The sequence below is a fragment of the Hyaena hyaena genome, unplaced genomic scaffold (genome assembly GCF_003009895.1).
Source record: "Hyaena hyaena isolate Hyena2069 unplaced genomic scaffold, ASM300989v1 scaffold_169, whole genome shotgun sequence".
In the NCBI taxonomy this organism is placed as follows: domain Eukaryota; kingdom Metazoa; phylum Chordata; class Mammalia; order Carnivora; family Hyaenidae; genus Hyaena; species Hyaena hyaena.
In genome coordinates this window covers 555,704-570,209 of record NW_024080801.1, presented here as the reverse complement: position 1 = coordinate 570,209, position 14,506 = coordinate 555,704, and the positions used below count along the sequence as shown (strand labels likewise).

Here is a 14,506-nt window from a genome sequence, read left to right as displayed (position 1 = left end):
ACACCTCCTGTCTGTGTCCCCTCAACACCGTAGTTGTTCAGGACTTATTTGCTTATCAGTCTCTGCCCTTCCCTCTAAAAGCAACTCCCTCTGCTTCCTGCACCGCTCTGCCCTGCCTGGACCAGTGCGCCCCAACACAGGCCCTTTACGACTATTTCTCGGAAAACTGAACCAGGACAACCGGGCCTCCTCTCCCACAGGGTGGCCTGAGGATGCGGGCAGCACGAGGTGAGGCCAGCAGGGAACCAGGAGGCCCCTCTGCTTCTTCACAGAGCCGGGAGCCGGAGAGGACAGCCCTGGGGGGCAGACCGAGCAGGCCCCGGAGGACAGGGGTGAAGCATCTTACAACTCCGGGAATAGGAGGGGGGGTTTCTAATGGGGCAGTTTTCAGGGCAGACAATCAAGGGCTTCGGACTCACCATGTTCTGAGCGACAAACACATTAAGATACAAGCAGTCTTCACTGACGCCGGGAGACGTGGGCGTGCCGGTGCCTGGCTGCCAGCAGCTGGCCCTGCGGATACAGGCTCGATGACTTCCAGGTCAACCACCAAGGGCACATGCCTCGTCTTCCCTTCCTGCCCACTGTCGGTCAGAACCCACTGCCCCGGCCAAGGGCCTGGCGGCCCGCCAGCTCTGCAGCGATCAGGCAGCTTCGGGCAATGGGCAGAGGGGGTGGCAGTGTGTGAAAGGGACAGCGGGATTCCCGCCCCTCTCTGTCGAGGGCTGCAGAGGAACACCGTCCAGGGACACGGTGCCAGCTCCGAGAAGGATGCCCATGACAGAGAAGGGGGAGGTGGATGTTGCTCGGACCTTGGCTCAAGCATGCAGACCAGGTGTGCCCCAACTTGCCGGGCGTGCTGTCTGACTTGTCTGCATCAGGACGGAGAGCGCCAGTTTCAGCATCTCCAGCCACAAGGGCGGAGACCGGTCTGGGCCACGTCCAACAGCAGCACGAGGGTACCTACCCCACAGGGGGCTTTATGCACCCCCCCCCCCAAGCCACGTTCGCGCTGGACGTGGAGAAGGCGAGCTCTCCGACTACAACCCAGAGCCTCACCAGTCACGTGGACCCACCCGATCATGGTAAAACATTGTGACTGGTGCACATGCATTCTTTTTCTTTCGCCCTGGGGGAGACCTCTCCATGGCTTTCTGCACTTTCCTGCCTCGGCCAGAGTTTAAGCCTTCACGGCCCCTTGCCTGGAGTATTCAAGAGCTCCCAGCCCCTCACTTTTGCTCGCCCTGGCCTGCGGGCGTGGCTGCCACCACTCCTGGGAGACAAGGGACAGCCACAGGCATCTCTCAGAAGGTGAGGAAGGGAGAGCGGAGAACGGTGCTCTTTCCGAGGGCCCTGGGAACGTAGCTGGTTCGGAAAATGACAAAGCCTCCAATGTGGTAACCATTTAAAGTGGTGTGTGGGGGCGCCTGGGTGGCTTAGTCAGTTAAGCGTCCGACTTTCACTTAGGTCATGATCTCGCGGTTCGTGGGTTCAAGCCCCGCGTCGGGCTCTGTGCTGACTGCCAGCTCAGAGCCTGGAGCCTGTTTCAGTCTGTGACTCCCTCTCTCTCTGACCCTCCCCTGCTCACGCTGTCTCTCTCTCTCTCTCTCTCCGAGAAATAAATAAAACATTAAAAAAAAAAAAAGTGGTGTGTGCACGGGAGGTGATAAGGGAAACTAAGGTGATCAATGAGGCAGGAAGTCAGGATTTGAACTCCACACCCCCCCTTCACCTTTTCTAAAATCTCCTTGGAAGATTGTTCCTGTTGGGAGGGACAGCCCTTTAAAAATGCTTTTCCTTAGCTCAGGTGCTGTTCTCTCTCTGCTGTAGCTCTCAGCCCCACCCAGTCAGCCCCTGCCAGGAGGCCGAGTTTCAACTACTTGCATACTAGTGCGAGCGATGGGTGCACCCCACGCCCCCCCAGGCATGGCCCATCAGCGTTGTCCATGGAGACCCTTCCGAAGCCTCTGTTTTCCTGGAGGCCAAGTCCAGGCATGTTCATGCTGCAGAAGGTGGAATTGCCTGGGTCCCCCAGTCACCACCGCCCGGGGCAGAACACACCGGCCCCTCCATCACCAAATTCACTTTACAGGAGCAAGATAATGATATCTGGAGGGTTTATCTGTGAGAGCACTGAAGGCCGCCTTAACTAATACGCTCCCCACCCCCGTCCACTATGCAGACTGGAGTGCACTGCTCTGTAACCAAGCCTCGGCTGCTGTGGATCCGGGAGAGGAATTCCCTACGCGCTCGCCACAATGTACCCTACATCCTCACCGTGGCTTGGTGGCATCCCAGGACCCTGTCCAGTTCAAGGGCTCCGGCGCCCGGAAGCGGCCCTCTGCCACGGGCGGGGAGGCGTATGGGACTCCCAGGAACTCATCCACCTGCTTCCACGAAGTGCCTACCCGGACGGCCCGGGACCTGCCCAGCAGCTGGCCGAGGGGGGTGACGGTCACAGAAGGTGCAGGCGTCCCATAGCTGAGCAGAGTGTTGTCTGTGAGGAGGACAGTCAGGGGGCAGGGAGGGAAGGAGACGACAGTGGGTGCTCTGTTCCAACAAAGCACCGCTTCCGCACTTTCAAAATGTTGGTCGTTAGTTCAGACCCCTAACCCAACAGCCTGAGTCTGGTCAGCTGACTCTCCAAGGTGAAAACCAACTTAACAGCAAGTACAGCTGACGGTTACCAGACACTGAATGTCGCAGCTCACAGTACCAATCCCCTCGCTAAGCGTGTTGCCTCCCTGGTTCTTCCCACCGGAGGCCAGGCAGAGCCTCACGCTGGATACAAGCCCTTCCTCAGCACACTGGGGTCAGACGCGAGCCATGATTCAGAATTACTCAGATTTTTAAAGACAACAGAGGGATACAGAATCGGGCAAGGCTTGGAACACACTGAACACATGGATAATTTCTGGGGTGAAATGCGTGGCTTACTCCTATGAACAGGGATGAACAGAATCTGATTTCTTCAGTTACTCTAGGTCAGATTTGGACCTAGATAATAAGTTCGCTGCAAATGCACTAAAAACATTTTTTTCCTAGGTTTTAGAACTTCGGGATTGCGGAACTGCGGCCAAGGCACTGTGGGCCTCTATTTGCATTTTAATGCTAACAAAACAGGCTGAGGGGCCAGGGGTGGGTAGCTGCCAGGACTTCAAGGTGTGGGATTCTAAGGGTTTCTGGACCCCGACTGTGATCACTGCTTGTTCACATGGGTCAAGGGCCAGCTCTCCAGGCCACCGCCCCTGCCTGCAACGCCCTCTCTCCCTTCCTGCATCCCCCAGTTCCATCTGGCCTGTGGGGTCAAAGCTAGCCACCTGCCAGCCTGCCCTGCTGCCAATGCCTTCCACCCCCTCCTCGTAATGCTAATCCCCCTCACTGCAGTCGCTTATTTCCTCCACCACATTTTCTCGCATCCATTGATTGAGTCAGTCAACTTTTGTGGGACCCTGGCTCAGGGCCAAATACCATTATCTGGGACCTGAAACGGGTCTGTGTCTGCTTCCCCACAGGGCTTGGGGCCTTGCACAAGCGAAAGGCTAAATGCTGGTGAAGAGATCTCTTTCTGTCTCTGCATGCGCACGCGTATGTGCAAGGGGGACAGGGAGAGAGAAATCCCTTATTATGTCCAGCAGGTGTGTTTGGTTTGCTCGCCTCCACGGTGGGCCAGCTGAAGTTTCGCTGCTTGCTTGCAGATCTAGCTCCATGTACTGTTCCCAGGAGCACAGAGAGGAAGCAGACAGACAGGGCAGATGTCCACCGCTTCCTCACGAGCGTGGCATAGTGCAGTGGTTCAACTGGAGGTGACTTGTCCCCAGGGGACATCTGACAATGTCTGGAGACATTTTTGGTTGTCCCAAGGGTCTATGAGAGATGCCAGCTACTGACATCTAGTGAGTAGAGGTCAAGGATGCTGTTTAACAGACCACAATTTGTAGGACCATCCCCACGGCAAAGAATGATCTGGTCCCAGATGTCCACGGTGCGAGGGTTGAGAAGCCCAGGGACAGTGTGCGTTCAGGACTTCCGGGCCACTAAGGAACATGGTGAGGAGGAACCAATGGGTGGTCCGAGGAAACGGGCAGACTGGGGCTTTAATTCTTAATCCCTTAATTGTAATTCCTAGTTCTTCTGACCCTCAACCTCCCCCTGTGACATAGGAATGGTAGCAGTCTCTACAGTACATAGATGTTGGGAACACATAACATGAGGTCTGTGGTGCCCCAAGCCCAGTCCGTGCAAGTGCCAGATACGCCACATGTGTGTGGATGAATGAATTAAAGGAAGAGAGGGAGGAATGGAGGGAAGGAGGGAGTGGGAGAGAGAAAAAAAGAAAGAGAGGGGAAGGGAGGGAGGGAGGAAGGAAGGAAGGAATGAGGGGACGGAGGAAGGGAAGGGAGGAAGGAATGGAAGAAGGGAGGGAGGGAAATAAGAAATAAGGAAGAAGCCTGGAGGAAGGAAAGAAATAGTGAGTGAAACTTTGCTACAAAAACACTGCATTGCTGGTTAGAACTCCACGGAAATTCAAGATGGAAGGAAATGGTTACACATTTTAATCAGGTCTCAGTCACCAGCCCACAGCTCCTTCTGGCAAGATCGCCTGCTTCAGCTGTAAGTCACAGGCTCTCAGGCAAGCACTGAGGACTGAGGCTGCTAAAGCACCAGAACCTTCAGAGTCCATCCCTTTCCTTTACAGGAAAACAGCCACATTCATGAACGTGGCATCCTCTGAGGGAGGCTCTGAGGAGCCACAGGACAGGCCTGGCAACCCCCAGTGCTCCGGGGCAGGGTGGGACCAAATGCAGCTGGTGCCTGGTTTTGTAAATAAAGTTTTATTGGCACACCAGTGCACCCATTGATTTACATATTTTCTGTGGTTGCTTTTCCACTAAAGCAGAGTAGTTGTAACAGACCTATAGAACCCACAACTCTTTATCTGACCCTTTACAGAGAAAGTTTGCCAACCTCTTCTCTAGAACGTTAAGATGGCAGAAAAAGCAACACTTTTTTTTTTTTTTTTACAAATAGTTTATTGTCAAATTAGTTTCTACATAACACTCAGTGCTAACACTTTTTTTTTTTAAAGTGATTAATTTAACCATCCCATAAGCACATTTAATGGGGGAGGTGGCTCCCCCAGGCGCCCAGCTCCCACATTTCCTATTCTACGGGTCTTAACTGTGTCATTTAGTGATGGATTTTTAGGCTGCTCTCCCTTTTCTGGCTTCATCCCTGTATCTCAAGCACCTAGCACAACATGGGACATAACAGCACCTTACTCAATGTTTTTAAATGAAACTGAGCCGCGAGCTGCTGCCCTCTCCATGGTGACGGTGATTCGGTAGTTAGGCAATGTGGTTTGGTGCGAGCAGATTGCATCTAGACAGAGGAAGCCTGGTTCCAAGTTCCCATTCTGTCACCACGAGCTGTGGAAATCAGAGAAGTGGCTTCTCTGGGCCACAGTCTCTTGATCTCTAAGCTGGGATAAAACCCTTATCACGCCACCTCAGGACCGGTATGAGGACCAATGGAGATAAGACATGTGACAGAACTGCCTAAACTACAAAATGATAATAAAAAGTGTCCCATTGGATCATTTTGCTAAGAAACTCAAAGGCTGATAGCTTCCATATCTTGGATACATGAATAAAGGTGGCACAGAGAGGTTCCAGCTTCGAAACAGGGTTTCCAAAAAACAGATAACCCAATGAAGAAATGGGCAGAAGACATGAATAGACACTTTTCCAAATAAGACATCCAGATGGCCAACAAACACATGAAAAGATGCTGAACAGCACTCATCATCAGGGAAATACAGCTCAAAACCACAGTGATGAGATACCACTGTGTACCTGTCAGAATGGCTAGAATTAACAACATAGGAAACAACAGGTGTTGGTGAGGATGAGGAGAAAGGGAAACCTTCTTGCCCTGTCGGTAGGAATGCAGACTAGAGCAGCCACTCTGGAGAACAGTGTGGAGGTTCCTCAAAAAACCTAAAAATAGAGCCACCCTATGACACAGCAATTACACTACTAGGTATTTATCCAAACCAACAAAAATGTTGATCTGAAGGGGCACATGTACAACAGTGTTTATAGCAGCACTAGCGATAATAGCCAGGCTAAGAAAGCCCAAATGTCCATTGACTGATTAATGGATAAAAGAGATGTGGTATATACACACAATGGACTATTACCCAGACATTAAAAAAAAAAATGAAATCTTGCCATTTGCAATGATGTGGATGGAGCTAGAATGTATTATGCTAAGCAAAATAAGTAAATCAGAGAAACACAAGTATCATATAATTTCATTCATATGTGGAATTTAAGAAACAAAACAGATGAACATATGGGAATGGGGAGGGAAGAGAAGAGAGGGAAACAAACCACAACAGACTCTTAACAATAGAGAACAAAGTCAGGGTAGATAGAGGGACATGAGTGGGGGATGGGTTAGATGGGTGACAGGCATTAAGGAAGGCACTTGTTATGATGAGCACTGGGTGTTGTATATAAGTGATGAATCACTGAATCCTACTTCTGAAACCAATATCGCACTGTATGTTAACTAATAAAATGTAATAAAATAAAAACCACAATGATATATATATGTACATATGTATATATGTGGTGTGTGTGTGTGTGTGTGTGTGTGTATGTATGTATATATACATATAGGCTTTTCATCTTCCTTCAGTCCATCCGAAATGAATGCCAGCCACCTTGCCCATGATAACTGACCAATTTTTCCTTAAGAACCTCAAAAGCCACTGCCCACAAGTCACCACATGCTTGGACAGTCCCTCCCAGCTATATCCAGGCTCCCAGAAATAGCCACAAAAGCACAGGATGGGACTTACTCAGCTTTCGGTAAATGTGGGTGGCCTCTTCACGGAGCAGAAGCTGGCAGTTCTGGGCCTGCAGGCTATGTGTGCAGATCTGGGTATCAGCATAGAATACACACCTCACAGCACCGGGTTGGGTCTGCAGAGTGGTGACCAGGCAGGCCTGGTGACGGGAACATTCTATGGAATAAGAGAAGAGTGAGGCTTGGGCCTCAGAGGTAGCGCCTCAGCCATTCATCCATCTGATCATGCATCCAGTCATACATCCGGGAATCCACACACCATCTCTTCATCCATCAGTCCACCCATTCATCCAGCTGTGCATCTATGAATCTGTGCACCTATCAGTCTATCCATCTAATCATGTATGCATGCATCCATCCACCCATCCACCCATCCATCCATGCAACCATCCATTTATACATCCATCCAATTAGGGATCCATCCATCCATCCATCCAATCATTTACTTATTTATTTGAGCATCTACTATACATCCCTGGTACTGTGCCAGGGGCTGGGAATAGAATTGTGGTTGGGGGGAACCTAACTCTCCTATAGATCTATTTTCCACACAAAAATCAGGTTGTTGGTTGTTTATTTAATTCACAAATGTGCTCCTGTCATTCTCTTGTTTGAAGCAACTCCATGGCTCCCCACTGGCTTTAGGATTAAGCCATAGAGACAAAGCTCTCCATGCTCCAGCCCTTGCCTGCTTCTTCAGTCTTATCTCCCTTTCCAGCTCTCCCATCACACCCACAATTTTCCACCAGGGATTATGTCCTTTCCCATGGGTACCAGGTCCTGCTGGTAGATAATTTAAATTATTCATGGCATTAAGGATTTTCAGTCCTAAGAACAGCTGTGAAAACAGTGTTGACTCATTCACTTGGGCAAGCTGTGTCTAAGGGCCTCATTCATAGCCCAGTCTGTGCTATGGCAGCACACAGAATTGTGCAGTGTCCAACCTGTACATCTATACATGACCCTTTCTATAAGATATGCATATTGCTATCCAGCCTTGTAGGTGAGGAGATTCATGGAATCAAAGAATTGGAGGAGTAATGTAATCGCAGGCTCTTGCAGAAGATGAAGTCTTTTTACTTTTAAAGATAAAGTAAAATATTTCTATCAAGTGGTTATCTAGCTTTTGTTTAAATACCAGTGACCAGAAACCCTCTAAAAGAAGTGTGCATCAGTGGACAGCTTTGCCTATTAGAAATGTCTTTAGTTTGTACTGAAAAAGAGCTCTTGAAATTTGAGTTTTACCCATAGGTCTTAGTTTTGACCCATGAGCCTGGCCAGGACAAGTATATTTCCTCCTTGCCACGATGGCCCATCTAGAATCTGAGGACTGCTATCATAGCTTCTGCTCATCTCCTCTGTCTCAGACTGGCCTCCTAGATCCTTCCTCTCATTGTCTTCTGACCTGCCTCAACGTTGTTCTCTTTCTGGCCGGCTTACCCCTTTGGGGACCTTGACTATGATCCACCCCGGCAGGAGGATGAGGAGACCGCAGAGGAGGGCCCACCCAGGGTCTGTCCCCAGGCTCATCCCTTCCTGTCTGGCCGAGCACTCCAGGTCACCCTGGGGTCTCCCATGTGCTTCTGAGGTCAGGATGTTGGCAGCACCGTGTGAGGCCCCGTCCCAGTGGACCACCCTATGAGGTGGAGGGAGCGGTGGGAAACTCCCCTTACCCAACAAACAGAAGTCTCTGGCATCAGAGAAGTCACTGGTGGAGGCCGTGCTGATGTGGGCAACATCAAAGTTCCTGATGGATGGGTCAACGACTACTGCGGAGAGGGCCAGGGTCTGCCATGTGCCCGGAGCAACTAGGAGGGAGAGCAGGGGACGTGAGTCACACACAGCTTCCCATGTTGTGATGATGAAGACAACGGCGCCCCTGGAGAAGCAGCCCCAGGGCATCCTCCCTGCGGCTTCCATTCTCCTGCGACCCCATGCCTTGATCCATCTTTCCATTGTGCAAGTGGTGTGTTACAAGTTTTTACAAACCGAGTTCTATGCTCAACCCTGTGGATGCAAAGGTAAAAGAAACAGAAGACCCAAAAAAAAGCAAACAAAAACAAAAAACCCACAAAAATATGGCTGTTTCTAATAAACAGCTCAGTAGAGTGGGAGAGGAGTAAGACGGAAAAGGCCAGCATCATAACGCGCATGCTACAACGCAACAGTCAGAATGAAGCCGGGTAACAACGATAATAGCAGATATACATATCAGTGACATCACATGGTGCGGCGTGTAGGGCCTCCCAGACCCCACGTCATTTAATCCTCTCCAAGCCCTCGGATGGAGAAAAGACCATTGCTTTCCATAATGGGCGCTGTGGTGTGCTGCCCAGGCCACCTTTCAGGACCCAGCCTCTCCCTTCCCCAGCGCTGGGAAGCTGGTGTCTGGAGGCTCCTAGCTGCGTCCCCTCCAGAAACTGCCTGTGATATAGGCAAGCTGCCGCCCCTCCCAGGGTCCCAGCCTGTGTCCCAGAAATAGTCCTTGTGGTGTGCAAAGGTCCAACCCCCTGCCTCAAGATGGGATGACTCTGCAGGACCAGCCCGGCTTCAGAGCTCGCCCAGGGATCTGCGGGGCCGTGGTTTGGTTGGCACAAAGGCTCTGCCTCTCCCCCCCTCAGCGCCCATTCTCGCCCCCTCGCTTCCTTACAAGGGCTGCTCCCGCGAGCCCCGCGCACAAAACATCCTGCATGCAAATCTCCATCACTGAGTTTGTTTCCTGGAAATCAGCGGCTAAAACATCCTCTTTAAAGATGAAGGAAATGAGAGGCCGAGACGTTAACTGGGCTTGCCCCAGAGAGTTCCATTCTTCAGGGGTGGGGCGACAGTGAAACCCAGGCTTTGCATGCACAGAGCCCATGCCCTCCGATGCTCCCCGGGGCTGCCCCCCGCCATCTGCACATCTGTCACACCAACAGGGAGGGGCTCAGGCGCAGCTGTCAGACGGATGGCTTGGCGCAGGTCAAGAGACCTTCCAGAGCACCAGTGTCCCTGTGAGGACAGAGGTGACCCTGAACGGGGACCGTAGGTTTCCACTGTGAGGAAGGACTGTGAGTCTAGGGGGATGAGTGTTTTCCTCTGTCCACAAAGAGCATAAAGGAGGCAAAACATTGCCTCCCAGCAGAGCCCTCCACGGTCTCTGAGAGTGCAGATTCTAGAATTCTCAAGATCTGCTCAGTGGGTGCATCACTGATAGTTAATGGAGAAGAATCGACGTGTTCATTTGCTTTTCCTTTCTGTCTCTGACTCCATTTGCTGAAGACCACAGTGGTTTCATCCCTATAGGAAATAGTTGTGAGCATTTATCTCGCTTGTGCTAGAGGAACAGCATGGCCCCCCCAAGGTACAGCACTTTACAGTTTACAAAGTGCTATCACTAATCAGCTGAGCGCTCTAAGGGAGTTAATCCAGTGTCTCAGTTTTCCCATCTGCAAAATGTCATTATAGCTGATTCCCACAGAGCTCCGCGTGAGTGGTGGGGGAGGGACTCCAAAGCATCTTTCATGAACGAGGAGTCAGAAACAGAGGTTACATGACTTTCCAAGAACACAGAGCTGAACTTGACCAAGCCGGAGACAGAACCAGCCCTCTTGACTCTCGGCCAACGCTCTTTCCATCCCCTCCAAGCTTCCTAAATAGCTGAGCGCTTTTTCTGGAACACAGTCTCCAGGTATGAAAAGGTGTTTGCCTTGGACAATCCCGCGCTCTTAGCTATATAGGGAAGCCTGTCATTTTTATCTCAAATCTGCCTTTGACGCCCAGAGCACTAAAATTAGAACGGTAAAAAAGCCCAGACCACACCTTTGTCTTCTTAATAAAAAGAAAAAGAAAGAAAAAAGAGAGAAAAAGAGTTTATCCCAAGAAGCCATCAAATAACGGTATGAGATTTCTGGTGGACGCAGCCGGAGAAGGTGAACCCCCTCCTGGATCTGTGGGGGCCGTCCTCAGAATCCAGAGCCACGTCATGCTGACCTTGGGACCCGGCTTCCTGGCCACAGACGCTGGGCTCTCATTTTCTTAAATGTCCTCCACGCGTTACTATTTTCATGGTCAGTACAAGTGGCGTTTTTGCAGCATGACCAAAGCGAGCTGCATATTTTTAGGTGGTAAGGACACTGCAATTTCACAGAAGACTCATGATGGGGTTTCAGGACCAAACTTGCCAATTATGGGCTTAAAATGGAAGTCTTGGCCGCACTCCGTGTTTAGCTTGATGTCTGGGGGAAAGCGCCTATAATTGAAGGGTAAATTTCATCTCCAAAGTGAGAGTCCGCTCATCTGTCGCCACCCCAGGGCCTGGAGCCAAGTCTCCGCCACACCCTCGTCCTGTCCCCTTCCCCCAGCTGGCGGGGACCCCGGACGGACAAGCTGTTGCTGTTATGCAGAATCCAACATCTGGGGCTTATGCGTCTCATGCAAATTCTGAGAACAAGTTATTTGTGTCTGTAAACATATGATGAAGCCTGAAAGCTGGGGGAATGTTGGTAGCATTTTGTGGGCGTTTACTACTTGCCAAGAATCAGCAATACCATTGCACCTAATACTGACGGATCCAGTAACATGCCCAAAGGACTTAGCTGCTAAGGGGCAGCCCTTGGGCCTGAGCCCAGCTCCTTCGGGTTCAAAAACCATGCTTTACTGCAATGCCAACCCTCCTCTCTGTGTGAATGCGGGGGTACAGCTTTCGGGCCACCCAAAGGGTGTTATCTGTGGCATATTGATGAGTTTCCCTTTTTCCCCCTTTTGTTTCAAATATATTTTATACCCTGCAATGCTAGCATCCTTAAAAAAAAGTCTCCCCTTGAATTTGAAATGCCATGTTATCATATGTTAACTACGTACATATAAACCAATTTTGTCTGCTGGGTAACTTCTTCTTTCATTCATCTGTTTGTAAATTCTAGCTCTGCCCTCATGTTGCTTGAACATTTTATCATCATGTGGTAAAAGTCTTTCCGTATTACTTTTTCTTTAGAAGATATTTCTTGGGATGGCTCAGTCGGTTGGGCATCCGACTTCGGCTCAGGTCATGATTTCATGGTTCATGGGTTCAAGCCCCACTTGGGGCTCTGTGCTGACAGCTCGGAGCCTGGAGCCTGCTTCAGATTCTGTGGGTCTTTCTTTCTCTCTGCCCCTCCTCTACTCATGCTCTGTCTCTGTCTCTCTGTCTCTCTCTCTCTCTCTTAAAAATAAATAAACATTAAAAATAATAAGAAGAAAATAATTAAAAAATTATTTCTTGGCTACTTTTTTGGCTATTTATTTTACCAGATGAAATTCAAAGCCATTGTATTAAGTTTCAAGAAAGTTCTTTCTTTCAAGAAAGCTCTTTTGGGATATTAATTGGAATGTCCTTCAAATTAAAAACTAACTTGAGAAGAAGGTTTTAGATTGTATTATGTTTAATGTTTGATGTCACTAAGAACGGCACGGAATGTTTGTCCCATTATATTTTTAAAACAGTTACTGTTGGTCTGAAGGAAAGCTCTTTATTTGTATGTGTTTATTTTCTAACAGGACCTTGAACTCACTTAATGTAACTTGAAGACATGGTTGAAAGGCAGGCTCTTGTCCACATGGCTACTTTGGAAACGGGGCCCAAAGCGGATTGCAGCAGTCATAGCAGTGACCTGCTTCTGGCGGGGGGGGGGGGGGGGGGGGGGGGGGGGGGGGGATTGGTTAGGCAGTCCCTCTGCAGTAGCCAGTTTAGTTCTATATTTGTTCATTTATTCAACAACCACTCAGATGCCTCCTTCTACATTCCCGGTATGAGCCCTGATGGAACAAGGTGGAAGCCTGGAAAATTAGGCTAACTAGCTAAAAAGTTGAGGATCCTTTCTACTTTCCATCAGTAATTCTCACACTTTGGTGAATATAAAGCACTCAGCACATATTGCACAGCCCAGGTGCTGCCCGCACGTCGGCTAGCCTTCTCCTCTGTGCTCCTTAGTAGCTTTCCGGTGGCTCTGACACACAACCAGTTGTGAACATTGTCTTCCTCGGTCTCTGAAATATTCCTTGTTTTTGTTCTTTTGGTTTGGCCATAAATGATGGCGAAACAGCTTAGGTTAGTGAAAAGAGACAGCTGTGGTTTTTTTTTCAACTATTAAAAATAGCCTGGGGCACTTGGGTGCCTCAGCCGGTTAAGCGTCTGACTTCGCTCAGGTCATGGTCTCATGGTTTGTGGGTTCGAGCCCCGCATCAGGCTCTGTGCTGACAGCTCAGAGCCTGCTTCAGATTCTGCGTCTCACTCTCTCTCTGCCCTTTCCCCACTTGTGCTCTGTTTATCTCTCTAAAATAAATAACATTAAAAAAAGTTTTTAAAAATAGCTTTATTCTAGCCTGACCCCACCAACACACACACACACACACACACACACACACACACACACGGTACAGGTCAGTTGCTGGGTGGCCGGGAAACAAAGCATAAGTTCCTGCTCTGTCCCTCCTTTCTCTCCCTTGAAAACTGGGGGTGAGCTTTCCTGTGTTTCTGAACCCCAACAGACCAGTAGCAAATACTCACCTCTCCCAACATTCAAATAATCACAGACCCATTTTGTAAATCAAAAGCTCTAAGAAAAATAGTGAGTGTAAGCTCTAGAGGGTCCCAAAGCACACAGGAATTGTCCTATTTCCCTGGCACTCAGAACCAAAAAGAATTCCTCTCGGCTCTTTGGCACTTATCAAAGGGATGGGTGCTGAACACAGAGAAAGCTTGAGGGAGGCTGGATGGGGTTTCCATTCCCCGGGGCCTGGCTGGCTGGGGTGACACATCCACGTTGGAAGCGTCTTGAGCAGGAAGTCTTTCGGGCACCAGCCAGCCACCGCGACCTTGACCACGCGCAGACTATGGCAGGCTGTCGGATTCTGCTCTTCCAGCTACACGGCCACAAGCGATTCCCCCACGCGCGGTCAGTACGGGGCAGGATGAGCAGTCAGACACCCTGATTTCTCACCAGATGCTGTCTTCCTAATGAGAAGCATGCCACACTGGGCTGGGTTTGCCCTCGTGAGCACTCAGAAAAAACGAGATGTTCTTTTGATAACAGAGAGACGGTGAGGGAGAGAGATAGAACAAGAGATCCGTGTTATCTTGTGATCTCTTGAAAGATGAAAATAGAACCAGAGGAGCCTATAGGCCTAGCATTTCTTCAGGGAGAAACAAACAGACTCTACCAGGCCTCTTCTGCAATGGACAACACCAGAAAATTCTCTAGAGACAGGTTTACTTCTGTGCAGGCTCCAAATACGCATTTGTTAGTTGTCCAGCAAGCCACTTCCTGTCCCTTCACATCTCCGGAGCTCAGCACAGGGATGGGAGTGAGTCCTGTGGGTTGGAAGGTAGCCCCTCACAATTCATACGTTGAAGTCCTAACCCCCAGTCATTCATAATGTGACCCTATTTGGAGACAGGGTCTTGGCAGAGGTAATCCAGTTAAAATGAGGCCATGAGAATGGTCCCTAATCCAAAATGGCTGGTGTCCTCGTAAAAAGGGGACATTTGGACACAGCGTGGCACACACACAGAGGACAACGTGAAGACACAGGGAGAAGATGGCCATAGAAGCCAAGGAGACGGTTTTGGAACAGAGCCAGCCCTCGAGGCCCTCCAAGGGAACCAGCCCTG

The 14,506-nt window shown here is 49.9% G+C and overlaps 1 protein-coding gene across 1 annotated transcript in view; it reads right to left on the bottom strand.

Annotated features, from left to right (window-relative positions):
* The window catches only part of TG (thyroglobulin), a 254,014-nt gene that overhangs the window by 113,819 nt on the left and 125,689 nt on the right, over positions 1-14,506 (bottom strand). The window contains exons 36-39 of the mRNA XM_039240195.1: positions 8,550-8,684; positions 6,869-7,033; positions 2,278-2,497; positions 420-513 (exon numbers count right to left, since the gene is read on the bottom strand). Coding sequence (XP_039096126.1) covers positions 420-513; positions 2,278-2,497; positions 6,869-7,033; positions 8,550-8,684 — 614 coding nt within the window. The remainder of the gene's footprint in view (positions 1-419; positions 514-2,277; positions 2,498-6,868; positions 7,034-8,549; positions 8,685-14,506) is intronic.